Source organism: Rhinopithecus roxellana, chromosome 10, assembly GCF_007565055.1.
Source record: "Rhinopithecus roxellana isolate Shanxi Qingling chromosome 10, ASM756505v1, whole genome shotgun sequence".
Lineage (NCBI taxonomy): Eukaryota > Metazoa > Chordata > Mammalia > Primates > Cercopithecidae > Rhinopithecus > Rhinopithecus roxellana.
The window spans coordinates 101,977,817-102,005,158 of NC_044558.1; the positions used below are offsets into that span (position 1 = coordinate 101,977,817).

Below are 27,342 nucleotides of genomic sequence, written 5' to 3' on the forward strand. Positions count from 1 at the left end.
ACCTGTGGTTTGGGAGGCTGAGGCGGGAGGATCACTTGACCCCAAGAGGTTGAGGCTGAAGTGAGCTCTGATTGCACCGGGGTACTCCAGCCTGGGCCACACAGCGAGACCCCGCCTCTAAACAAACAACTCAAGGTCTTTGGTCTTGCATTGCCGGGTATCTTCCGAACTTACTGTATAAAACACCAAACCCCCCCCCCCCAAAATACCACAAAAAAACCCCACAAACCCACACACACAAAACTATAAAGTCCACAAGGGCAGAGGCTGGACTGTGCCCGTGCCAGGACTTGGGGTGTTCGGTCATCTCCCAGCCACCTTTGACCAGGTCTGCGAGGACCCCACCCCCGCCCCCGGATCGCCCAGTTGTGCCCGGAGCGCCGGGGGTCACGGAGGTCAGCCGTGGTCAGACTGCTCTAGGCTTCCCCTGAGGGAACCGCCCGCAGGGCCCACCTGGGTGGAGGCCCCGCCGAGGCTGAGGTCGGAACTCCGCTTGGACCCGGGCGCGTCCCCTGGGGGTCTGTTCCAGCGGCGCCCTCCTCCCCGGCGCCGGGAAAGCGCTGCGCCCCACAGCCGCGACCCCAGCTTGACTCGGCTGCGCCTGCGGCGCCAGCACCAGGGCGGGCAGCGCAGGGTCACCCGTGGGTCACGACTCCCTCGGCTCCGCTGCAGGGCAGGGGTCACGGCGCCCTCCCCCACCCACCCCGCACCCCGCGATCCGCAGGCCTGCTCCTTCCGGCGCTCGAGAACGCAAAGCTCCAGGCCTTTCTGACCCCGCACTGCGCACCCCAGAAACCCCAGGTCCTCCGGGACGCCCGGGACTCCTCGGACCCGCAGATGCCACGTACACCGGATCCCCCACAGACCCCTCAGCTCCCCCGGGTTCCGCGGTCGCCCCGGAGGCTGAGGGGCGCGGGTCCCTGGGACGGCTTGTGGGCGGGGCCTCGCGGGGATTGGCCGCGGCCTGGATACTTTGTAGCACCCGCACCTTCTGCGCTGCCCCGCGCCTCCTGGACAGCCCCGGGTGCGCGCCAAGCACGTGCGCCAGGGCTGAAGCGGTCCCGGAGGGTGAGGGGCGCGCGGCCAGGGGAGGCTCCGGGAGGGTGAGGGACACCCGGGCAGAGGGGTCCTGGAGGGTGAGGGGCATGAGGGCAGGAGTCCCTGAGGGTAACGGGTGCCCTCGGAGGGTGAGGGGGGCGCGGGGGCCGGGGTGAGGCTGAGGGCGGAGCCTCCCGGGCTGGAGCCCCAGGCAGCAGTTTCGGCCTCAGGGAGCAGCGCGCCAGAAAGGTAGGGAGGCGGGGCCATGGGGTGGGGTCCCGCCACAGTCGGGAAGTCACGCAGAGCCACCTCCCGCGACCCTTCCCCTCCATTCAGCCGGAGCCGGGTGCCCCTTAGGGCACTGGGCGGACAGGCCAAGGTACCCCACGGGAACCTTTTTCCTTCCTGAAATGGCAGGAACCCCGCCCCTCCCAGAGCCGGTGGGGGTTGGCGTTGCAGGAAACCCAGGCCTGGGAGCCTCCTCTGCCCTCCTCCAAGGCCTCTGCAGCCTCTGTTCCCACAAGGGACGCCGGGTCCAGGGCCTCCTGCCCACTGTGGCAGCTGGAAACGCAGAGCCCTGACTTGGGACCCGGGTGAGATGGCGCTAGAGCCCGGGAAGGGGTGGAGTAGACGAGGTCGTGTCCCTTGGCGGGGCACGGGAGATGATGCAGGCAGAAAGAGCCCCTCGCCAGGGAGCGCACAGCCTAGCTGGTTCTTTGAGGCCGTGAGGGTTTACAAACTTTTTGGAATAACAGTGTATTCCGCAGAAGTAAGATCGATTGGGAGAGGTTTTATGTTGGGAAAAGCAGTCACTGGCAGCTGCCTAAATGTCCTCAGGTGAGGCCCCGTTAGAACAAGTCAAGGTCCCTCCTGTGTGGATGCAGGACCAAGCGTGTGATTGCAAAGTGTCTTTGACACTGTTTGGATTAAGTATTGGCATAAGCAGTTTCTGCTGTTAAAACAAGTGCATGTATGTGGATTCAGATGGAAGGCCTTGGCATCCACTGGTGACTCCTGCACACAAAGTCCCTACCCTACTGAGCCCAGAGAAGGAGTGAGATGAAACATAATCACGACGTGTATGACAGCGTAGAGGAAAGGAAGGACAAGCAGAGCTGAGAGGAACAGGGTGGGCTGTGGACCAGGGTGCCAGGTGGAAGGTTCAGAGAAGTGGAGGAGCTGTTGCAGACAGTACCCAGCCCAGTGCTTGGTGCACAGCCGTGTTTGTTAAGGACTAAAGTATTTTGGGGATTAGAAGGAAATTCTAGAGGATGTCTGCTATGGTGCTGCCCTCTCTCGGAATATGTGAGGTCTTACTCCTACTCTACAAGTGTCCATGGCTCACGAGCCGTGGCATCACCTGCTTTGCAGAGTGGGTTGGGCGACTGATGGAAAGGACGTGGTCAGTGTTGGCCATTCTTGTGACTGTTCTCTGTGTTGGCAGAGTGGCCACAACCCAGCACAGGATGCAGAGCTTCCTGACTCTGCTGAAGGAGCATGAGGACACCCGCGCACCCCCAGCAGAGCTGGTGACCCTTGCAGGCAGACTGTGCCGGGATTTCCAGGATGACCTTGCCCAAGTTCAGCCTTTGGTCGCAGCCATTCTGGACAGCCCGCTCCGCCTGCACCTGCTGGACAATGCAGATGTGGCCCTGGCGTGTGCTCGTGTCCTGGACCAGCAGGAGCAGCAGCAGGCAGCTTGCAGGCTCCTGGAGGTAGGCCTGGGCTACAGGCGTGGGGTACAGAGAGAGGTAGCAACTTCTCCAGGCAGCCTCCACCCATGCCAGGCACTGCAGCAATACCGGGGAGTTAGTAGGAACCCGTTGGCTGGAGGTCCAACCCCAGGCCTTGGAAAAACGTGGGGGGCGGCTTTTATATAAGCTTAGTCCACTCTCATGTTACTACACTCTAACTAGTTTGGTAATCTGTCTTTCGTCAAATCCCTATTGAGTGGTGATCTGTGACAGGCATGATGCCAACTAAGTGAGTGAATAAAATGCAGTCCTGCCTTTGGAGAGCCAACATCTTAGCGAGGCATTCAGACAGACCCCCTCTCATTCTCTGGCTGCAAGTCTGCAATGGAGAACTCTGAAAAACAAAAGTATCTTTGTCACTCACCTGCTGGTACCTTCAACCTCAACGCATTAGGCATTGAACCTGACCTGTGCTGATCTGAAGCTATTTACAGTGTTTATTATTCCAACTAATGTGACCTCTGAACGTTTTGTATGCTTGATGACAGGACACTGCCCCAGGTGGTGCTGAGTGGTGCGTGTCGTGTGCCAGAGGCCTGTGTTACTTGCTGAAATCTGAAAAATTCTGAATTGCAGAACACATGTGGCCCAAAGGGCTTCCAAAAAGGAATTCAAATGCCTATTTTTCCTTTCTTTGACCCTGTAATACAGTCCATGCATAATTCATTGTGAGTTTACCTTCAAGATACTCAGTTCCTTCCAACCCCACCCCCCCCCCAACCAAGCTAGTGTGGTGTCCTCCTGCTCCTCCACCTGTTCACACAGCAGCCAGAGGGAGTTTTTACAATACAGATGGTGTCATGGTGTGCCCCTGAGCAGTGGCTCCCAGAGCCGGGGCCTGAGCCTGCTGCCATCCTGTCACCTCTGGCTCCTCCCAGCCTCCTCTGCAGTGGCCACACCAGTCTCCTTGCCATTCCGACTCCCGAGATATTTCCCTGTCCCGAGGCCTTTGCAGGTGTCTTTCCCTCTGTTAGAGGCTGGCGCCTGGCTCTCTGTGTGGCTGGTGCCTTCCTACCCTTCTAGTTTCTACTTTAAATGTCAACCCATGGAGGTGGTGTCTCCCTCACGCTCCAGTATTGCCCCCTCATTATCCCTTTTCTGTCCCTTCCTGTGTTTGTAACTAGAAGGGTTTGTCAATGTGCCTTCCATCTGCCTCCCTTACTGCACTGAAGGCCCACAAGGCAGGGCCGCCACAGCCTTTCTCACTGCAAGATTGGCTATACAGCATGACACCTAGAACCTAGCAGGGCTCAAGGTCTTTCAAATCTGTCAAAATAAATGAAGTAAACAAATGAGGGAGTGCAGAGTTAGAGTTGTAACGACTGCCGTGAAGGCAACCGCTGGCGTCAGTGATGAAAACTCCCTGGAGAGGAATTAGAAGCTCAGTCAGGGTGACCCATGAGTATGTCTGAGGAGGTGACTTGTGACTGAGACCTGGGAGGCATGAAGGGACCACCACGTCAAGAACGGGCAGCAACCCCAGCCTGTGCAGGGTGTTCCTGCCCAGTCCTGCCCCCAAGTCAGGGCAGGGGGAGGTTCCCATGCAGGTTCCCTGAAGGCTGTGTGCTGAGAGGAGACAGGGGCACAGAGCCATTGGCTCTGAGGGGTCACTGCTGAGCAAGACTGGGCCTCTCTGATGCCTCAGAGAGAAAGCTGAATGATTCTCAGCACCTCCCTTGCCAGGATGGTCCAGGCAACACTGTAGTTAAAGGCCAGTGTGGGGCCACAGGGATCACTCCTGTGGCAGATGATTGGAATTAAGGAAATGATGGGAGCCACACAGGAATCATGGGAGACCAGCACCAGGCATCCTCCATCATCAGCAAAGTCCGGTTAAGTGGACGGGACCCCTTTATCCCCCTCACCTTAGAATGTGCCGAGTACCCGAGGGGCCAGTACTACTGTTGGGAGACAAAGGTCTTTCACGTAAGACCTGATTCACACATCAGGCCCTCAAATCACACCATGTGGTTATAACCACTGCTCCACCTCTCCTTTGCTATTGGCCAAAAGAGAATTATTGGACTTCCCTTGCCACATGTGCCTTACCTTTGAGGTACAGCTGGGAGCTGTGCTCATCTTGTATTTTGGGGAGGGTTGAAGGTTTAAAGGCAGACTGATGTGAGTGCATCTGCCCAAGGTCTGTGAGGTGACCTGGCAGGCCTAGGGTCATACCGCTGAGCCTGCTGAGAATGGAGCAAGGGCTGTCTGACTCACGCCTGCATTGCGTGGCCACACTGGCACTTTGTAAAATCAGTGGATTTGAACCCAGAACCCTGCTCTTCCCATCACTGCCTTCCCCAAGGCTGAGTCGGTTTGGGATGGCAGACGCAGGTCCCAAAAGTGTTCCAGGATGGGCAGGTGGCCAGCGCTCAGTACACTCTTCTTGGCAGGGGTGCCAGGTGCCAGGAGGCAGCCAGGAGCTGGTGCAGCTCTGGAACGACATCCACTACCGTCTGGTCATGAGGAGGCTGGGTGTGGCTGCGCTCACCCCGGTGCAGAAGTTCCGCTGCAGGAAGAGGTAACCCAGAAGCCTTTACTTGTGCATATTTCATGGGGATCCCGAGGGATTAGATGGACCATGCAAACCCCAGAGGGGATGAAGCAAAGTAGAGGTGAGGAGATGTGGACAGGAAGTGTCCGCCAGAGCAGTAATAGTCACAGTGTAGTCAGCATAACATGGCTTCAGTGTGGGTCACACCTGTGCTGGATGCTGGTCACTGAGCTACACTCTCCACCAGCCACTTCAGTCAGCTGATGGCTGGAAAGGGATGACTGACTGCAGGGTGACTGAGGCTAAGGCCAGGAGGTGGGCCTTCTGATCATCTCCGCCCAGCATCCACCCAGGGACTGGCCAGAAAGGGGGCCCTCGGGCCAGGAACAGTGGAGGTGGAGGGCAGGTGGGAGTGGCACAGCATGTGTCCCCAGGTCATCTAATCCCCACATCTGGGCTCTGGGTGGCCACTGAGGGGCTGCAAGGCCTTTCAAAGAAGTGAGAGTGAGAATGTTGCCAGTGTTAGCATGAGTTACACGCCAGGTGCTCAGAACAGTGCCAGGCACATGATAGGCACTCAGTAAGTGGTAGTCCTTGTCATCGCCACCATTATCAGCACTAAATCTATGTTACTACTAGTAATTATTATTATCACCATCATCACCACTTATGGATGAGGAAACGGAGGCACAGAAAGGGTAACCTGAGGTTCCACACAGGAGAGAGGTGCAAAGCCAGGACTCTAGCCCAGACACTGAGAAATTGGAGCCTTTAAAAAAAATTGAGACAGGGTCTTGCTCCATTGCCCAGACGAGCATGCAGTGGCACTGTCATGACTCACTGCAGCCTCAACTTCCCGGGCTCAAGCGATCTTCCCACCTCAGCCCCCCAAGTAGCTGTGACCACCATGACCGGCTAATTTTTAATTTTTTGTGGAGACAGGGTCTTGCTGTATTTCCCAGGCTGGTCTCAAACTCCTGGGAGCCTTTACTCTTCATCTCAGGTGCTCTCCACTGGTCAGGAAAGGGCTATAGATCTTGCTGTGAACTCCTGACAGCCCAAGTCATGAAAGATTCCTGAGCCACAGGGCCTGGTCGATAAGAATACTGGTCGCTGGAGGAAGAAGACGTGGATACCTTTTTGGCCCAGAGAATGTTCTTGTGTGGTACCCATCAGAGTGACGGAGTAAGACAAGTCATCAGAAGCCCTGCAGTAAATCAGCTGTGGGGTCTTCAGGGGATGTGACTGTAGCCCTCCATGGGCATGCTGGCAGCCCGCCAGAGTGCAGTGGTGTCATCTTGTCATCTTGTCGACATGTTTGCTAAGTGTCCCCTGCCTGCTGGGTTCTGGGAGGTGCTGGGGATGAAGGCCAGGCTCTGCCTCCATGGAACTGACAGTGGGATGTGGACAATGGCCGACAGACGAGGAAATAGAGTAGATCACATAATTCAGAGAGTGAGAAGTGCTATGCAGAGAATAGGTTCAGAAGAGGGCTGTGCGAGGTTGGCTGTTGGGGTGGTCAGTGCAGGCTGGTCCTAGTCTTGGAAAGTCTTGAGTGTGGGGACATGCCAGCCATGTGAGCAGAAGTTTCCAGGAAGGGGCAGCACATTCAAAGACTTGGGGTCAGAGAAGCTTGGTGTTCAGGGGCAGATGGGAAATATTTCGGGGTGTATGTGTTCACAGCCCTTGAAAAATGTGAAAACAATTCTTAGCCTGTGACTGTAGAAGCAGGTGGTGGAGCGGATTCACCCACCCTGCCTTAGAGGCTGATGAGCAGCAGGAGGACATTGGGCCTGCAGCCATGGTAGCTGCTGGTTTGGGTTATGACCATGTTGATGGTCCCCGGGGGATGTCAGGAAGGGATGGCATCTGAGTCACACCAGATGCAGACACAGGGATCAGGAGTAGATGCTGGAGTTTCTAAGAGGTTCCAGGCATGGCCCAGGGCTGGGATAGTGGCTGGAGAAAGTGGACAGGATTGTGTCAGGGTAGATTTTGGAGGTGGAGCTGGGGGGTTTGCTGGTGGGCTGAACACATTAAAGGAGGTAAAGAGAGGACTGAAGTAGACTCCAGGGCTCCTGGCCTGTGTGGGAACCACCAGGAGCATGAAGGTCCCTTCACTGAAGTGCACAGGGTCTGGGGAAAAGTTTGGAGAAGGGGGATGGAGTTCTTTTGGGATTCGTGATGTGTGAGATGCATTTTAGATGTCCCAAGTAGGCACTGGGATGACACGTCTTCTATAGACAAGTAATATTGGTGCATATATCATCTTTTTCTTATGAAATATTCAAATCAGCTCAGCACTAGAGAGGAGCATAACCAGCTGGAACGCCCCCGGTGTCCAGCTCCAGCACTTCTCAGACGTGTCCCTTTGTCATCTCTGTGAGTGACACTGAAACCCTGGTAGGGCACAGAGAAAGGAGGGGTCCTCTATGCTCAGGGGACAGACCTCTGGGACTTTGCAGCCCAGAGGAGGATGAGGAAGATTCAGCTGAGACGTGGCCAGTGAGAGGAAGAGGAAATCCAGCAGTGTGCAGAGTTCAGAAACCGGTGAGGCTGAGGAGGTGCCAGTTAAGAGGAGAGCTGAGAAATGAACTTTGGATTTTGTGAACTGGGCAAGTGCTTTTAGTGACAAGGTGCAGGGATCCAGGTGTGTCACAGACACAGGGAGACAGTGGCAGTGATCCAAGATCATTGTTTGAGAAGTTCAGCTGGCACGGGAGCAGAGGCATGGGGTAACCACTGGAGGTGAGAAATTTACAGAGCTTAGCAGCTCATGAGAATGACTTACTAGAAGAAATACTGATGGTGGGAAGCAGGGAGTTAGTTCAGGGGAGCGTTCTTAGTGATGTGGGGGATGAGCAGGTGCCACGGCTGGAGCCTCCCCTCACCAGGGGCCCCACAGGCATTTGAGGAGTGCAGAAGAGCTGGCAGGTTTGGTGGGGGCACAGGTGATGCTTCTCTTCTGAGAACATCTTGGTGAAATGACAGCCAGATCACCCAAGGACAATGAGTCTTGGGAGGAGGTGTTAGGGGTGAGAGAAGAAGGGAGAAAGCTGACGTGACCATGCAGAGTGGCAGGGGTGTGAGTGCTGCAAGCCTCAGAGGACTCATGCAAGAATGGGGCTGATGCCTGGAAACCAGCGATGAACAGAAGGCACTGCATAGAAAAGCACACAGGGGTCAGCCAAGTCCTGAGGACAACAGTGTGTGTGTGTGTCCAGGAGGGCCATCCACGGGAGCTCCGTGGGCTGAGGACACCTGTGTGTGAGTACATCCAGGAAGGCCGTGCACGGGGCCTCCATAGGTGAGGATGCCTGTGTGTGTGTGTGTCCAGGAGGGCCATCCACGGGAGCTCCGTGGGCTGAGATGCACCCAGGAGCACTGCAGGGGCCCACAGAGGGTACTCCTCACAGCCGCCTATAGATGTTCTGGAATAGTATATGTCAGGGTTTGTGCATGTCTGTGGGAGAGACTGTAGTTTTCACTAACTGGAGGCAGAGAGAGGCATCCCCCAGGAGGAGGCACAGGGAAGGAAGTGTCACCTTCTGCAAAGGGCCAGGCCTGGAGAAGGGAACAGATTTGGAGAGGTCCTGTCTGTTACCACCTCCTCACTGTCCTCACTCAGGAACCCTCCGCCCCCCTCCCTCTGCCCAGAGGGGCTGAAGAGCCGGAACTTCCCCAGAGAGGTTCGTGAGAAGCTGCACAATTTCGCTGTGAGGGTGAACACCAACCCCAGCAAGACTGAGAGGGTAAGAATAGAAGACACCAGGACCCAGGGGGTCCCCGCCTGGTGCCTCCCCCTCCCCCAAGGGGATACCCCCACCCCAGGCTCCTCAGTGGCCCCATCCCCCAGGGTGCTGTTGGCTTCAGCCTCTCCTCTGGACAGGGACCTTGTTGATGGGCAGCCCCTACAGACTGTCCTGTCTGCCACATGGAAGGTTTCATTTTCTCACGTGGAGTCATAGCATCGTGTCTGTGGCCCCACGGCTGCTCACTCAGCACCCACTATGTGCCAGGCACCAGGACGATGGGTCGAGGCATCCGCCGGCCGACACGCTCTCCACTGCACCGTGGGTTTGTGCCAGGCACAGGCTGTGTGGTTCCCTCCAGTGGCTTCGGGTGGCCCTGGGCATGTTTTCTGGGTGGACCTAGCAAGGGCCCCACTCAGGGGGACATGCACGTGTGGCTGTGCAGACAGCCTGACCTGGCCTCACTGCTCAGGGCATGGGGATCAGCCCAGGGAGGCGAGGCCTGCATGTTCTGCTCATGCTCGCAGCTCCCTGCTGTCCTTGGAGAGGTTAGGCTGGAGAGGTCTCAGCCCCTTTTTTGGTGTAAATGAGCTGTCAGAGCCACTTCTACACACTCCCTGTCCTCAGGGAATGGAAGCAGGGCTAGAAGTGTTGTTGTTTGGGGGCAGGAGAACTTGGCATTGGAGACAAGCTTGACCCCTGAGCAGGTGTACAACTGGTTTGCCAATTACCGGCGCCGCCAAAGAGCCCTTCCCCAGCACATGGAGCCAGCCCAGCAGGCCACAGCTGAAGACCCTGGTGCAAGGGAGAGGGGTCCTGACCTCCTGCAGCCCTCAGGCAACCCCCATGTTGACTCTGGGTTTGTGGACAGGCCTCAGTGGTCAGGTGAGTGGCCCGAGGGCCCCAGTCTCCTGGTAGTTGGGGAGCTGATTTCTTATGGGCCGGGCCTAGGTAGCCACGCTGGTTACAGGGGTAGCCCTCCCCCAATCAGTAGGTTCCAGGTGTCCCTCTGTGGGGGCAAGATCACAGGGTCTGAGGGTCTGAGGCTCCAGACTGGCCCAGGCTGGGCTGTGGCTGCCCCTCTGCATTTCAAGGTCACTGTGTGGCCGGGCCAGGAGCTGGGCTGGGGAGGAGGGCATCATGTGGCCAGAGGAGGAGTTGGTGAGTCAGTTTGAGAAGTGAACCAAGCACCAGGATTTGGGGTGTCCTGGGTTGGCGGTTATGGATTGTTGGTTCACACCAAAGATAGGACAAGAAGCAAAAATACTGGGATGGCCCCATGGCAACAACCTTTTCCAGCCAGCAGGGCTGCTCATACCTGCTGGGAAGGAGGCTGGGAACCAGAGCCTCACTAAGCCTCCCCTCCCATCTCATTCCTTTCAGAGGAACGTGAGGAAAAGGGGCCTCCACAGTCCCCACAGACCACCCAAGGACCATGGGAGCCACTGGCCTTAGCCCCAGCCTTTCCTGCAGATGAGACAGTCTCAAAGCCACTGGATGTCAGGTACTATCATCTCCTGGCCATGGAATCATCTCACTTATTCAGTTCCCTTTCCTCAGATGGAGACTGGGGCATGGAGTAGGCATAGGGGTGACAGGACCCCCACACTGGGATCAGGTCAGACCCCAGGGAGAGGGAAGCCACCAGCAAGGGGCCCCTGTCAGGGACTGGGGTCGGGGACAGTTTCTTCTGACCCCACACGTGCTCCTGCCGCCTGACTCATCTCCTGAGTTCATGTCTGTCTTGGAGAATGTGGGGACAGACTTAGAAAGAAACACATGCAGGCCTGCCACCTAAAGACAAACCCAGCTATCCCTGTAGTTTGTTTCTAGTACTTTGTCTGTTTTGATTTTCATTGAGTTAATACCAGCCAGTATCTCTTGAGTTCCTACTGCACACCAGTGCTGTTTGAGCACATTGTGCACCCTAGGCTCCCTCCTGCCCTGCCCTGAGGGAAGCTCTGCCCACCAAGAGACAGTGTTCTCCATGTCCCCCAGGTCTCTGCCGGGTGGCGAGATGTACCAGGAGGGGCCTGGCCATGATCCTGCCACCCTCCCCCTCTTCTGCCCTGGCCCTGGCCTCTGCCCTCGGGCTGCTGGCAATGACATGCTGGACCCCTCTCTGGCTGCCCCTGAATCTTGGCTGATGTCTCTTGCACTGGCGTCCTCCAAGGAAGTTTCCTTCCAGACTGGGCAGCTGGTCCACAGCCATGGGCTGGACTTCATGATGGGCCCTGCAGACACCGCTGTGGCTGTGTCCATTGCCACCCTTGGAGATCCCAGCCCTACAGGTGGGTCCACTTCAGACAGACCATGAGTTTCAGCACCAGACACTGTGACTACTCAGGTCTTGTTTGAGGGGATAGAAGTGTGGGTAGGGCCACATGGCTTGAACCCATGGTATTTGATTTGACCTGGAACCAATGTAGCCAGAACAAAGACTCTTCCCACAAACATCCCAGATTATTTCTCATCTATTTTAGTGTGTGTGTGTGTGTGTGTATGTGTGTGTGTGTGGCTGTGTATGTGTGTATGCATATCACTGAAGAGGAAGAGTTAAGTTGAAAGGAAGGAGCTGCCATCCTGTGCTCTCCACTGCAGTCCACTTGATTTATCTGTTAACACCGGGTGCAGCAGAGGAGGCTGAGCTCCTTAGACTCCCCACTTGTCCACCCCCCTTACCTGTAGTAGAGATCCCACGATTTTAGTTTCTAAGTTACTGAAGCTGTAAAATCATTTAAAGAATATGTATTTAGATGTATATTTTGTCTAGAATCGTGTGATTTCTCACTTTGTAAGGAGGAAATTGGCGCTATGAAATTTCTTTTTTTTTTTCTGAGAAGGAGTCTTGTTCTGTCACCCAGGCTGGAGTGCAGTGGCACAATCTCGGCTCACTGCAACCTCTGCCTCCAAGGTTCAAGCGATTCTCCTGCCTCAGCCTCCCGAGTAGGTAGAACTACAGGCACCTGCCACCACGCCCGGCTAATTTTTCGTAATTTCAGTAGAGACGAGGTTTCACCATGTTACCCAGGCTGGTCTCAAACTCCTGACCTCAAGTGATCCACCCACCTCGGCCTCCCAAAATGCTGGGATTATAGGTGTGAGCCACTGTGCCCAGCCAAATTCACCTATATTTAATATTCTATGGGTATATACATCTTTTCTCTTCAGCTTTTTTTTCTTCTTGGAGCTTTTCCATGCCTTTCCTTTTTCTTTTTACATTGTCTGTTTTTATCACATTTTTAACATCTTCCAGCATTTGAAGCATCCCATCTGAAAACTCACTGCTGGGGGCCCTCTACTTTCCCTTTCCCATCCAAGTGACAGCTCCCTAGGCCTGGAGTGAAGCCACAGTCTGCAGTGCTCCCATGCTGCTTCCCTGGGTTTACTCCAGGGTGTCCTGAATTTCAGGTCTGGTTCTTTCTTTATTGGACTCCCTTGTTTTGTTAACCAACGGTTTCAGTTAACTTTGAGAGAAAGAGTGCCTGCAAGATAAGTTATCCGAGTCCTCATTTGTTTGAAAAATGTCTTTAGTCTGTTCTCAAGTTTGCTTAACAATTTTGCAAGGATGGAATTCTGAGTCGAAATACTTTTTACCCCTCATAATTTCCTGGAGATTTTAGATTCTTTTTTCTTTTCTTTTTTTCTTTTTTGGTCTTAAAGTTCTGGAATTTCACACTGAGGGTCCGAGGTGTGGGTCTTTTTACTTCATCTTGCTGTTAAGACTTTAATCTTAAAGAATAAAGTCTCCTGACTGGGCGCAGTGGCTCACACCTGTAATCCCAGCACTTTGGGAGTCCGAGGCAGGCGGATCATGAGGTCAAGAGATCGAGACCAACCTGGCCGATATGCTGAAACCCCATCTGTACTCAAAAATATAAAAAAATTAGCTGGGCATGGTGGTGTGCGCCTGTAGTCCCAGCTACGTGGGAGGCTGAGGCAGGATAATCACTTGAACCCGGGAGGTGGAGGTTGCAGTGAGCCAAGATTGCACTGCTGCACTCCAGCCTGGGTGACAGACTGAGGCTCTGTCTCAAAAAATAATAATAATAAGGTCTCCTATAAGCTCTGAGCATTTTTTCCTAATATCCTTTGATAGTATCTTTGATAAGTTCCTGCTTCCATGTTTTCAGCTCTCTCTTTAAAGCACAAGTGTTATTTGTATGTTGGAACTCTGGGACCAATCTCCCAAAGAATTTACCTTTTATCTTGTATTTTTTTAATTGCATGTGTGTTTTGGGTATTTCTTAAATTCTGTTGTTTGGTTTTTTTGTTTCAACAGTTGTATATCTTTTTTTTTTTTTTTTTTTTTTGAGACGGAGTTTCGATCTTGTTGCCCAGGCTGGAATGCAATGGCACGATCTCGGCTCACTGAAACGTCTGCCTCCCAGGTTCAAGCGATTCTTTTGCCTCAGCCTCCCAAGTACCTGGGATTACAGGCATGCGCCACCACACTGGCTAATTTTGTATTTTTAGTTGAGATGGGGTTTCACCATGTTGGTCAGGCTGGTCTCGAACTCCTGACCTCAGGTGATCCACCCGTCTCAGCCTCCCAAAGTGTGGGATTATAGGCGTGAGCCTCCACGCCCGGCCAACAGTTGTATATCTTAAGAGAATTTCAATCCTTCTTTACAGATCTCTGAACTCTTCTTCCTTCATAGATTATGTTACTTTCTATGGATGCAATATCTTATACTTCTCTAAGGTTCCTAATAATAATTTTTTTAATGTGCTTCATTGACTGAACGCAGGACTGTTGGGACTGTGGGTTCTGGCCCTTCCTTGATGCAGGGCCAGAAAGAGGAAGGGATCTTAGGGCTCTCTCCTCTGGAGAGACTCGTCAGTTTGATCATACGGACCTTTCCTTTTTTGCTGTCCTTTTTATTTAACTGTTGGAGACTCACATGTGCCTGTCTATACTTAACGAGGCTGGAGTGGGGACGGTCACTGGATGTCTTCACACTGGGACAAGAGGAGCTGGTCTTCAAACCTGGGGCCTGCACAAGTGAGGGGGGATGTTCTGTGGGAATCAGCGAAGTCCTTTGTTCTGTCTGTTGAAATCTCTGCCTTCAGGTTCCCTGCTGCTGCCTGGGCACCTGGATGCTCTCCCTCTCTTGAGCTCCTTGTGAATCTCAGCCCCTGCCCCACACCCCAGCTCCCTGCCAGACACCCCATCCCCATGGGCTGCACTTGCGTCCTGACTGCACAATGTGGACATTGTGCTCATGGCTTTCCCTTTCTCTTGGAAAGAGAATGTGGGCTGGGCGCGGTGGTTCAAGCCTGTAATCCCAGCACTTTGGGAGGCCAAGACGGGCGGATCACGAGGTCAGGAGATCGAGACCATCCTGGCTAACCCGGTGAAACCCCGTCTCTACTAAAAAATACAAAAAAACTAGCCGGGTGAGGTGGCGGCGCCTGTAGTCCCAGCTGCTGGGGAGGCTGAGGCAGGAGAATGGCGTGAACCCGGGAGGCGGAGCTTGCAGTGAGCCAAGATCCGGCCACTGCACTCCAGCCTGGGCGACAGAGCGAGACTCCGTCTCAAAAAAAAAAAAGAAAAAAAAAAAAGGAAAGAGAATGTGTAATCTATTGCTGTACTATGATGGATGGAACCAGAATGTCCAAACTGGTGCTTGAACATTATTTCTTCTCTCCAGAGTGTCTGTAAGGTCTGCATGAAAGAAGAAATAGCAGAAAGCAGGCACATGGTCAGGAAGGTCCCTTTGACCTAAGAAGGCCCAGAGCAGCTGGGCACCAGGTTAGGTGGTCACTCTGCTGTACAGGAAGGAGGACCACGTGAGCCTCACGCCGAGGCCTGTTGTTCTTTGTCTTTAGATCAGGGCTATCTTAATGCTTGTTTTACAGCCTCATAGACTCAGGGCAGGAAAAAGTCCCGCCTTTTCAGGCCACAGCTCTCCTAAATGTCCACCCAGAATTGACCAAATCCACAGTAGCTTGTCTAAGAGCGAGAGATGTTCTGAGATACGCTCTGGAAAGTCACCGGGAGTGGAAACTAGTGACAGCTTATACCTCAGTGGCATCTTGGTAACCTTGGTAGGAGGTAACAGTGGAAACCACCAAGGGCTGGTGGCCCAGCACTCCGTGAACCAGCCACAAGAGGAGACTGAGGGCTCCTGGCACATTCCTCTGCACCAGCAGGACGGAGCAAGCTGCAGACTCTGACTCTGGCACTGAAGGCACATGGGGTCTGCGATGACAGCAGCATTTAAAGTCAGCAGAATGCAACCGCATCTTGGTCTCTGGAAGCCTGGAAAGGCTGTTGAGATCAATGGTTGCGACAGTTCCTTCCTCAGGGAGACTGAGGCCCAGGTACCGTGAGTCTGGTTCACGTGGCCCGGGCTGGTGGAGCCGCAGGCTGCATCTGCTTTGAGGTCTTGGTTGCATCACACGTGAGCTGTGCTCCTTTCTCCTGCCAGTGTGCTGTGGAATCTCATTACATGCAGGGTTTGCTGGCCCCCCCAGTGGCTATCCCCAGAGCGTGCAGTTGGAGGAGGGTCTGGGCACAAGCGGTGGACAGACAGAGCTACAGGTGGGCAGCTTCCTGGTGACACAGCCCCCACTGCAAGCTCCTGAATTCATCCTCACCCAGAGGTAAGTCCTGAAGAGCCACACAGGCCTGGACAATACTTACCATGGGCCACAAGGTACGGTAATGCTCAATTTATAGACTCACCATCCCAGACTGTGCAGATAGGGCCCTTTCCTTTGGATTGCTGAAAACTGTAACAGTCCCCCCGAGCCTACATCTACGAAGAAAAGGGTGGTTTTTCTCTCAAAAGAGCACCCCAAAACATCAGAGCAGATGTGGGCATCCCATTTATTGGTCATGATCAGGGTTCACCCTTCCCCTCAAATCACCCTGGACCCCAGCAGCCTCTTGCTGGAGTTTCCTTTTCCCTGAGCAAACACTGTCAGTTTTTGAGCAGAATCAAGATCCCGATTTTCTATTCTGAATTGTAGTTTTAAAGGGACTTGGGGGGTCTGGAACAGCCTCCCTGACACTTGCTGTTGATAGTGTTAGTGCTGTAGACTTTAGAAACAGAAGATGACCAGGGCCTTCGGGGCCAGCACAGCAGGTGGGATCCTGCAGAGACAGGAGGGATGGAGGAGTGTGGCAGGGTGGCCTGGGGTCCTCTGGTGGAGAGGCGATCACCCCCACCACTCCTGTTCTAGCAGACGCCCCATCTTCTCTACAGGAGGGCCACCAGGAACAGAGCAGGTCCCGAGGGTGTGGGGTCTCCCTCATCAGGGAGCTGAATCCAGGTTGACTCATGGCTCGTGCTAGTGAGGGCAGAATTACAGGGGGACAGAGGAGAAAAGGGGGAACGGCCCCTGAATCACATGGTCTGCTTGCTGAAACAGCCAGATTGTGAGAAAATGTACACCACACAGGTGGACTCACTTTTCCATTCATGGCTGAGAGCTGAGACCAGGCAGAGTCTGCCGTGGCCACGGTGTCCCCTGTGTCTCGCCTGACCTCTCCACATAGCCATCTCGACCCCTCCTCTTGCTCCCCCAACTCCCATGCCTCCCCACTCCGATCTGAAGGCCATGCTTCAACCTGAGAACATCAGTTCCTTCATTGAAAGTGGCTTCGTTGAGGTGTGATTGGCTGTACATGTGTAGATGGAGCACCTGAATTTTCTCAGTGTGACTTTCGCATCCACACGAGGCCACCACTGTGATGAAGGTCTTCAATGTACCCTTCTGTCCTTCGCCTCTCCCTGGCCACCCAGGACCATGGATCTGCTTCTGTCACTAAGGATTAGCTGCATTTTATAGAATTTCATGTAAATATGGTATACTTTCGGGTCTTTGTTTTGCTCTGGTCTGGCTTCCTTCACTCTGCATGACGACTTTGAGAGTCACCGTGTTGTGGATGCATGAACAGTTCATTCCTCTCTGCGGAGCGACGTGCCATGGCATGGATGTGCTACAGCTTCTTCACCCTCATCCTATGGATGGGGATTTGGGGGCATCACAGATAAGGCTGCTGTGAACATCCCGTATTGCTGTGAGCATCCCGTATTGCATGTGGACATCCCGTATGTGTATAGTCTGCACACCTGCCTTCATTTCTCATGGTGTATGCCCAGGAGAGCCGTGGCCATGTCACGTGCTAGGTATGCGTTGACCTTGCTGAGGAACCACCGACCCTTGCCCTGAGTGACTGTGCCGTGCGTCCCTGCTCTCCCTCCTGCTCCCCGAAATCTTTGTCTCCACAGCCCAGGCCTGTTCGTCCTTTGAGGTCTCTGTTTCCTCCACATTTTTGCTCACTGGCTCTTCCATGAGCCTGCTCTGAGCCCTCTGTGCAGTTGCCCCTATGACCCACCAGGTGACCCTGCTCTCCGTGTAACACATTCCCCTCCTAACACCCTACATACATTACAGCCCTGCAGGAAGAGGGTCTGTTCTGATAAGTCAAGTACTAGAATGGCTCCTGTTGAAGAAAGCACAGCTGGGTGGATTTTGTCACCCAGTGTCCCCTTGAGACAGGGCCTATCCTTACACTGTGTCTTTTCCAGCCCTCTGGAGCTGGCCCCAGCCCCATCTGCCTTCCCCGGCCCTGTGTCTGCCATGGAGCTGAGCCAGGCCCTGCACTCCAGCCAGGTGAGGCTTCCCTATGAGCACTAAAGGATTCCCTCTCTACTCCTGGATCTGCAGCTCATGGTGCTGAGGAGGGTTCAGCTCGTGCCACTGGAGGGAATACACCAGGCAAAGATGAACAAGGGACAAGGATGATTTGTGGCTAGACATTACTGGACTGGGAGCTGGGGTGAGGGATGCTGTGGGGCAACGTTCCCTCCTGAGCCCAGACTTGGGGGGGTCTTCCCAAGGTCAGGAGGTGCCCAGGTGGGAGGGCTGATCTTGAGCCTGGAAAGGAAGCCTCTGTGTTTAACATTGTGTTTTCTTCCAGGTGCAGTGTTCCAACAGCCAGGCCTCTGGTGATGCCTTCTGGGGAGCCAGGATGCTCCTTGAGTTTTCAGGGAGCAGCCTGGGCTGAGCTATCATCGGGAGCCAGGCGGCACCCCAGGAGGAGCAGGTGTGGATGGTCTGGCTGGTCAACACAAGGAGTTGCAGAGCTTTATCCTGAATACAAAATGAAGGTCCCTAGAGTTCCCCTGGGGGCTCTGCTGAAAAGCATTGAGAGATTCTTTCCCACTGCCATGTTTGAATAGTTTGGTTGGCAATTCCCTGTAGTTGAGAAATGTTCATGGGATCAGGAGTCAAAGGTGTCCCACTCAGGCAGCTCTGCATCAGTCAGGCTCCGGGGCACTCGTGTGCAGAGAAGGCCATTCTGGAGAGGGGAGTGTTCTGCTGCTGGCTGCCTTGCCATCTGCCCATGCACAAGGCCAGACTTTTCCACCAAGTTAACTGAGTGAGTTATGAGGTGTGTCCTGAGATTTCTGTGTGTAGGGACTTTGAGTACTGGGAGGCAAACCTATCTGCGAATGGCCCAGGCAGGGCAGAGTAGGCTGGGTTTTCCCTTCAGGTTGTAATTCACTGTGTCTATGACACAAATGTTGTCAATTAAAGTTTAATGTTTTGAACTCTCTTGTATTCACTTAACCATGTATCCTGGGCATCTGTCCATGCCAAAGTACAGAGATGAACATCAGCCTTTCCACCCGGGGCCAGCGTTTCATGATGTGGGTGTACATTAATCATGCAGCAGTGTCCGACAGATGGACATCTGGATGGTTTCTAGTGTCTGTTTTATATGCAGCATTTGGGTGGGCAACCCTGTCCTCTGCCCTTTGCCCTTCACCTGGTTATTATTAGGATAAATTCCTGGAAGCTGAATTTCTGGGTCGGTTATGGTAGCCCTAGGTGTGGACTGTGGGTTTTGGAGTGTCTGTGACTGACCTTGTGCTCACCTGGCCACGTGCCAATCTCAGCAGAGAGCCACAAGTGGTCTGGGTTGAGGTCAATAGCCCTTAACCCAGAGAATTCAGACTCTGGTCCTGCTCTCAGGAGCTCCCAGTCTGCTCCGTGAGAGACGGGAGCACAAATACCAACCTTCCTGTGGGGTCATGGGTGGAACCAGGAGGAGGAGCCAAGGCTGGGAGATCTGACAGTGGGGGTCGGGGGAACAGGAGAATCTTGACGGAGGTTGGAGAAGCGTATTGTGATAGGAAGGGAATGGGGTAGTGCGGCAAAGAGAACAGGAGCTTTGGTATCTGGTGACCATTGCATTGCTCACCTGTGGCCCCATGTATCCCTGGCAATCCCCAGGCCTGGAGAAGCAGGAGGGCACTGGGACCAGCTTCCTAGCGATCCTGAGTTTCAAGAATGTGCTGCCAGCCGGGTGGTGTGAAGTGGAGGGAACAGCTGCTCGCCTACCTGTCGCAGGAGAACCGGCCCCCATGTTCCCCACAGGCCGGCTCCCCCAGACTCAGAGGGCAGAAGCAGCAGCAGTGACTACTGTGCCTTGGGCTGCTATGGGAGGCACCACCCTTTGGCCCTCCCAGGAAACACACAGAGCCTGGGCCTAACCCAGCCCTGGGCTGGGGCCTTTCCTGCAACCAGCAGGGCCCAGAGACCCAGCAAAGAGGCACTGGGTGCTAGCTGGTCACAGCCAGAGGCCCAGGCTGCACAAGGATCTCCAGGGCATGTTGTTCCCTCCTGTCCTCAGCAGGTCTGTCCTGAATGTTCTAGAGTCCTGACTCAGACAGCTGTATCATGTCCATTCTAGAGAAAATGGACTAAAGTCTCTGGAGCCACCCCTTGGCTAGGACTGGACCTCCTGAAAGGGGATCCCTAGCCGTGGTTGCAGGTCCTACCAGGATGGAGGCTGGACGCTCCTCACTGTCTCTGTTCACCTGTGAGGAGGAGCTGCTACCCACAGACCCTTCCTTCCCGTCTCCTTTCTGGCTTTATCCCTGGCCTCTGTGACAATGGGATGTGGCCCCACAGCCTGTTCTGCCCTCACCCCATTAAAGGACCAGCCTGAGTCCAGTGGACACAGGTGAGGCACCATGACCAAGTGGTGTGACCCCTTTCTGTGCCTTCCTGAGGCACCTGTCTAGAGAATGAAGGGACATAATGGCTGTTCCAGTGGATGGAAGGCTGGGAGGAGGGGCCAAGAGAGGTATGAGGGGTGGGGTTTCACCAGCCCTGGGCTTTCTGGACTCCAGGGACAGCAAGGTGGGGGCTCAGGGCAGCTCCAATAACAGCAAGGTAGAGGCTCAGGTGCAGCCCCAGGGACAGCAAGGTAGAGGCTCAGGACAGTCCCAGGGACAGCAGGGTGGAGGCTTAGGTCAGTTCCAGTGACAGTAAGGTAGAGGCTCAGGACAGCCCCAGGGACAGCGAGGTGGAGGCTCAGGACAGCCCCAGGACAGCGGGGTGGAGGCTCAGGACAGCCCCAGGGACAGCGAGGTGGAGGCTCAGGACAGCCCCAGGACAGCGGGGTGGAGGCTCAGGACAGCCCCAGGGACAGCGAGGTGGAGGCTCAGGACAGCCCCAGGACAGCGGGGTGGAGGCTCAGGACAGCCCCAGGGACAGCGAGGTGGAGGCTCAGGACAGCCCCAGGACAGCGGGGTGGAGGCTCAGGTGCAGCCCCAGGGACAGCAGGGTGGAAGCTAAAACAGCTCCAGGAGACTAAGAACCGAGACCAGGACTTCCAGACAGAGTGGAAATGACCACCCAATAGCAGTGGTGGCCCATGAAGAGCCCTACTTCCCTGACTCGCCCTCTCGGGTGGGCTTGGGAGGCAGCTGTGGTGTGGAGAGAGTGGTGGATGGAGCATGCCTGTGTTCCTTTCCTATGGCTGCTGTAACAAAGCACCACAAACTGAGAGGCTTAGAGCAACAGAGATTTGTCATCTCCGAGTTGGGAAATCCAGGAGACCAAGTCATGCTTTCTGAAGAGTGGGAAGGATCGCCCCCAGGCCTCTCCCCAGTTCTGCTTGTTTCTTGGCTTGTGACATCGAAGCTTCAGTCTTCACAAGCCTTCCTCCTTGTATGCATGTCTGTGTCCCAATTCCCCCTTTTTTATAAGGACATAATCATAGTGGATTAAGGCTGGCTCTAATTACTTCATCTCACATTTATCATCTGCAAAGACCCTATTTCCATATAAGGCCACATTCACAGCTACCGGGGGTCAGTACTTGAACATATGCATTTGGGGGATATAATTCAACCCCAGCAGTGTCTCTGTCTCTGCTGGTGATCTCCACATCCCTGCTGGTGCCAGGTAACCATGGCCCCTCCCAGGGTGCCCCATCCTTGTACCTGGTGCTCCAGGCAGTTCACCAGAGGGCCTAACTGCTGGATTTGGGGCTGGCATTGGGATCCCTTGCCCAGTAAAGGCTGGATTCAGACTGTTCTGGGGTTGAGGTGCTGCTGTTTTGAAGGCAGGAAAAACCAGAGGCTGGTCCTTCTCTGGATGCTGAGCCACAGCAGGGGACCTCTCCTGGGGGCTCCCACGCTTCCTGTGGCCTAGGCAGAAAGTACAGTCCCAGGCCCCCAAAGGCAAAAGCCCCTTCTGACTCAGATAGCATCCCTCCCACTCTGCTTGCCTGCAGAGCCCCTGAGGTTTTCTGGGGGACCTCAGTGGAGCTGAATCATCAGGGTTCAGGCAGGCCCTAGAGTAGATCTTTAGCATACAGAGAGTGGAAGGGGTGTCGATGGCAGCGAGGTGCAGGTGGCCTCAGTTCTAACTAAATATTACAATACTAGCATGATTCCACTTCCTGGAGCTTACCTCTGGGGAGGTCAGGCTGGTGTATTTATGATAGGGTCTGTGTGGCTCATGAGGCTTCACGCAGAACCTGAGCCATCTCATGACCAGACAAGTGCCCCCACAGCTGGGTTACCTCTTCTGTGTGGCCTGGACACAGGTTCATATGACTCACAAACTTTGAGTGGCACCTGGAGACCAGGTTCTGGGCTGGAACCTGAATGTGAAGCCACTTGGAGGCTGTGTGATTGTGGGTGAATCATGCAGTCACCTGAGCCTGGCCCTCCCCTCTGCAAAAGGAACTAGCCATACCTAGCAGATTGCTGTGAGTCATCTGAGCAAGACACCTGCATGGTGGTGGTCAGAAAACACTGATTTCTCCTTTTTGAAATGGGACAACCCTGGGAGATCATGTGCTGAGGTATGAATTACAGCAAAGCAAGTTTCAGAAGACCCTGTGTGCCCTAAGGAGGCACTGCTGATCACTCGGTGTCTGTGACGGCATCAGAGAGAAGGTGACCTGGACCTGGAATGACGAAACGGCCACGAGTTTAGGAGCTGGCAGATGGTGTGGCTGGAGCACATGTCTGGAATGTGGTTGGCCAGGCCCAGGCAGCACTGGGCTGTGGAGGGGCTTAAACGTGAGGCTACGAGGGCTCACCCTGGTGAGGGAATGCCGCGGACCAGATTTTTTTATTGAGGTAAAATTTACACATAAAATTAACTTTTAAAAATGTACACTTCTGTGACATTTAGTTCATGTACAACATTGTGCAGCCACCACCTCTTCGTTCCAAGATAGCTTCATCACTCCAAAGGAAATCCTCTCTCCATTAAGCAGCTGTCACACACTCCATCCTCCCTCCGACCCCTGACAACCTGCTGTCTCTTTGGATTTACCCATTATGGGTATTTCATATAAGTGGTATCATACATTATGTGACCTTTTCGTGTCCAGCTTCTTTCTACATATTGTTTTTATCTTTGTAGAGATAGAGTCTTGCTATGCTGCCCAGACTGGACCTGAACTCTCAGGCTCAAGCGACCTCCCACCTCAACCTCCCAAGTAGCTGGGATTAAGGTGTGTGGCCCTGTGCTGGGTTCTCAGCACAATGTTTTTCCTCCATGTTGTAGCAAGGGTCAACCACAGCAGCTTTGCCATTTTACAGCGGTGTTCACGTTTCTCCACTTCTTTGTCAGCACTTGTTTCTGGTTTGCTTTTAAAATAATAGCCATTCTGATGGGTATGGAATGTTATCTCATTATATTTTTGATTTATATTTCCATGATGGCTAGTGATGTTGAGCATTGTTTCATATGCTATTTGCCTATCTTATTTACAGAAAAGTCTCTTCATTTTGATCTTGGGCTTTTTGTTGTTGGGTTGTAAGAGTTCTTTATATATTCTGGATACTAGACCCTCATCAGGTATATTATTTTACAGTGTCTTTTCTCCCATATTCACTTTTTCTTTTTTTTTTTGAGACAGAGTCTTGCTCTGTTGCCCAGGCTGGAGTGCAGTGGTGAGATCTGGCTCACTGCAAGCTCCGCCTCCCAGGTTCACACCATTCTCCTACCTCAGCCTCCCAAGTTCACACCATTCTCCTACCTCAGCCTCCCGAGTAGCTGGGACTACAGGTGCCCACCACCATGCCTGGCTAATTTTTTGTATTTTTCACTAGAGACAGGGTTTCACCATGTTAGCCAGGATGGTCTCAATCTCCTGACCTCATGATCTGCCCGCCTTGGCCTCCCAAAGTGCTGGGATTACAGGCATGAGCCACCGCACACCTGGCCTTTTTTTTTTTTTTTTTTTTTTTTTTGAGACAGAATCTTGCTTTCTTGCTCTGTCACCTGGGCTTCAGTGCAGTGGCGTGATCTTGGCTCACTGCAGCCTCCACTTGCAGCTTCAAATGATCTTCCTACCTCAGCTTCCGGAGTAGCTGGGATTACAGGTACATGCCACCACACCCAGCTAATTTTTATTTATTTATTTATTTATTTTTTGTATTTTTAGTATAGAGATGGGGTTTCGCCAAGTTGTCCAGGCTGGTCTTGCACTCCTGACCTCAAGTGATCCTCCCACCTTGGCCTCCCAAAGTGCTGGGATTACAGGCATGAGCCGCCACCACATCCAGCCTCTTTTCACTTTCTTGATAGTGTCCATTGATGTCGAAAGTTTTCAATTTTGATGAAGTCCAATTTATCTATTTTTAATTTTGTTTCCCATGCTTCTAGTGTCACATCCAAGAAATCATTGCCAAATCCAATGCCAACAAGCAGATGAAAAGATTTGCAACATCACTAGCGATTAGGTACATGAAAATCAAAGAGATTTTCTCTTTGAGAAAATCACAGTGAGATACCATTTCATACCCATTCGAGTGGATATTATGGGCCGGGCGTGGTGGCTCAAGCCTGTAATCCCAGCACTTTGGGAGGCCGAGACGGGTGGATCACGAGGTCAGGAGATCGAGACCATCCTGGCTAACACGGTGAAACCCCATCTCTACTAAAAAAATACAAAAAACTAGCCAGGCGAGGTGGCGGGCGCCTGTAGTCCCAGCTACTCGGGAGGCTGAGGCAGCAGAATGGCGTAAACCCGGGAGGCGGAGCTTGCAGTGAGCTGAGATGCGGCCACTGCACTCCAGCCTGGGCAACAGAGCGAGACTCCGTCTCAAAAAAAAAAAAAAAATATGGAGGCCAAGTGCAGTGGTTCAAGCCTGTAATCCCAGCACTTTGGGAGGCCAAGGTGAGTGGATCACTTGAGGACAGGAGTCTAAGACTAGCCTGGCCAACATGGTGAAACCCCGTCTCAACTAAAAATACGAAAAAAATAGCCGGACATGGTGGCACATGCCTGTAATCCCAGCTACTCAGGAGGCTGAGGAAGGAGAATCACTTGAACCTAGGAGGCGGAGGTTGCAGTGAGCTGAGATGGTGCCACTGCACTCCAGCCTGGGTGACAGAGTGAAACTCCATTTCAAAAAACAACAAATAACTATCTGGGTATAGTGGCATGCACCTGTAGTTCCAGCTACCCAGAAGGCTGAGGTGGAAGGATCCCTTGAGCCCAGGAGGCTGGGGCTGCAGTGAGCCATGATCATGCCTATGAAATGAGAGACAAATATAAACTAATTAATATTGGCAAGTATGTGGAGAAATTGTAAGCCTTGTGCACTGCTGGTGGAATGTCAAATGATAGTTGCACAGTAATGGGAATGTACTTCATGCCACTGAAGTGCACACTTAAAAATAGTTAAAATGGTAAATTTTCTTATTTTATATATATGTTTATATTTATTTTATTATATTATATTTATTATATAATCACACACAAAAGTCTTCCTTGGAACTGGTCCTGAAATAATTTCATGTGTGATGAAAGAAGAACCTTCTCTCCTGGAGTGATAAGTGGCCTTTTTGTTCATGCTGGCATTATACATCCCAGGCTCTTCCACACACACCCAGCATAATTTCACCAAGCACAGGGAGTACACTCTCCAAAGGCCCATTTGTGCCTGTTTCTTTCATTATATCCTATTCTATTTAACTCACTCCCTGCCCTCTACAAACCACCATCAATCACGGATATGTTTGCTATCTCTGTAGTTTCTGCTTTTCCATAACACCATAGAGATAGGATCATACAGCCTTTTCACACTGGCCTCTCTCACTTAGCAATATCCCTATCAGATTCATCCATGTCCTGCATGGCCTCACAGTTTGCTCTTGTGAACAGGATTCCATGGCATGGATGTACCCCCAGCCTAGTGATTCATTCAACTATTGAAGGTTATCCTGACTCCTTATTTTTCTGTTATGAAAAGAGCTGCTGTACGTAAGTACGTGCTGGGTTTTGTTTAGATCAGACTCCTACGTTTTCAAAGCAGTTATCTAAATATCTAGGAGTGTGATTGTTGGCTCATATTGTGAAGCTCTGTTTAGCTTTGGGGAAAAGTCTGTCTTCCAAAGTGGCTATACCATTATGCATTGCACCAGCAATGAATGACAGTTTCTATTGCAATTGCAAATCTACTTATTTTTAGATTGTAGTCACTTTAATAGATGTGCAGTGCTCTCACTGTTGTTTTATTTTGCTTTTCCATGACAAGTGTCACTGAGCATTATTTGGTATGCTTATTTGCCATCCGTATATCTTCTTTGGAAAGTATGTATTTGGATCAGTCCCCATTTTTAATTGGGTTGTCTTCTTGTTCTATTTTAGGTTTTTGGTACATTTGGCATACACTTGTTCAGATTTTTTTGAATGCTTGTTCATTACAAATTCCCATTATTCCTACACATTATTTCTAATACATACGAAATCAATGGACTTTTGTCTGTTGGCCTTTTATTATCTCTATCCAATTAAGGCATGGAATGGTGGGCTCCATTTCAGTTTCATTTTCCAAAATTACGGCATGGAAAATCATAAGATTGAATTTCAGGGGTTCACTGGGCACATGGCCATCATGAAACAGGAAGCACTGACCATCCGAGACTGTGCCTAGGTAGTAAGGAAGGGGTGCAAACACACACATTGTCTAGCCTGCTTGCAGCACCTGCATTCTGCTCACAGACCTCTGGGCTGAATCCAGAGGACCAGACCTTCCCTCTACTCAGGACCTGGGGATCCTTGGGGCTGCATCACAGCAAAGACCGGCGCTTCCTTCTCCTCAGGACTGACCTGGGGACCCTTGACAGGGGGGAATCCACAAACCTTCCTTCTCCTCAGCACCCAGAGACCCCCGAGGGGCACTTCACAGTGATGACCAGAATTTACCTCATCTCAGGACCAACCTGGGGGGTGCATCACACTGAGGACCAGAGCTTCCTTCTCCACTGGCCAACCTGGGGACCACTGTAGGGCACAACTACAATGAAGACCGGAGTTTGTTTCTCTTCAAGACTCACCTAGAGACCCTCGTGGGGCACATCCACAGTGAGGTTCTGAGCTTCCTTCTCCTCAGGTCCAACCTGGGGACCCCTGGGAGGTAGATCATAGCGATGACCAGAGTATCCTCCTCAGGACTGACCCGGGGACCCCTGGGGGGTGCGTCCACAGTGAGGAACAGAGCTTCCTTCTCCTCAGGGCCTGGGGACCTCTGGGTGGGGGTACATCACACTAAGCACCGGAACTTCCTTCTCAGGACCAACCTGAGGACCACTGGTGGGGGATGCAACCACAGTGAGGACTAAAGCTTCCTTTTCCTCCCAACCTGCAGAGCCCCCAGGGGGTACATCACAGTGAGATCCAGAGCTTACATATCTGAAGACTCTTGTGGGTACACCCACAGCATTTTCCAGGCCCATCTGGGGAGATGTCACCTCACCTTTGGGATACATGGAGGCCACAGGAGGAAAAGATGAGGAAAAGCGGGGCCTGCACCCTGAGTGCTGGGGAGGGAGCTTTGCTGTGTATTTTACTTTGCTCTGTAATATTTGAACAAGATTTATTTTAGGAAATCATACTTCTATTGAGGTTTCCACTAGTCATCTTTATAGTAAGCCAAACTACTTTTTATACATGTGGGTTTGTTTCTGGGGAGAAATCCCAGTACAAAAAAGGGAGAAACACTGAGACAAAACACTGGAACAG

At 52.8% G+C, this 27,342-nt stretch overlaps 1 protein-coding gene across 2 annotated transcripts; it reads left to right on the plus strand.

The window, feature by feature from the left end:
- The first annotated feature begins 641 nt into the window (after nt 1-641).
- On the plus strand, nt 642-18,610 carry ANHX (anomalous homeobox). 2 transcript variants are annotated; one of them, XM_030939672.1, is made up of 10 exons: nt 642-1,068; nt 2,483-2,753; nt 5,186-5,313; nt 8,915-9,038; nt 9,707-9,923; nt 10,422-10,542; nt 11,037-11,329; nt 15,500-15,647; nt 17,582-17,666; nt 17,974-18,610. In XM_030939672.1, the coding sequence occupies exons 2-10, from the start codon at nt 2,505-2,507 to the stop codon at nt 18,058-18,060; spliced, it is 1,452 nt and encodes a 483-aa protein (XP_030795532.1). In that variant the 5' UTR covers nt 642-1,068; nt 2,483-2,504; the 3' UTR covers nt 18,061-18,610. The 2 variants fall into 2 exon arrangements, with proteins under 2 accessions (XP_030795532.1, XP_010376901.1); XM_010378599.1 differs by lacking the exon at nt 11,037-11,329 and having other exon boundaries at nt 15,519-15,647.
- The last annotated feature ends 8,732 nt before the right edge of the window (nt 18,611-27,342 follow it).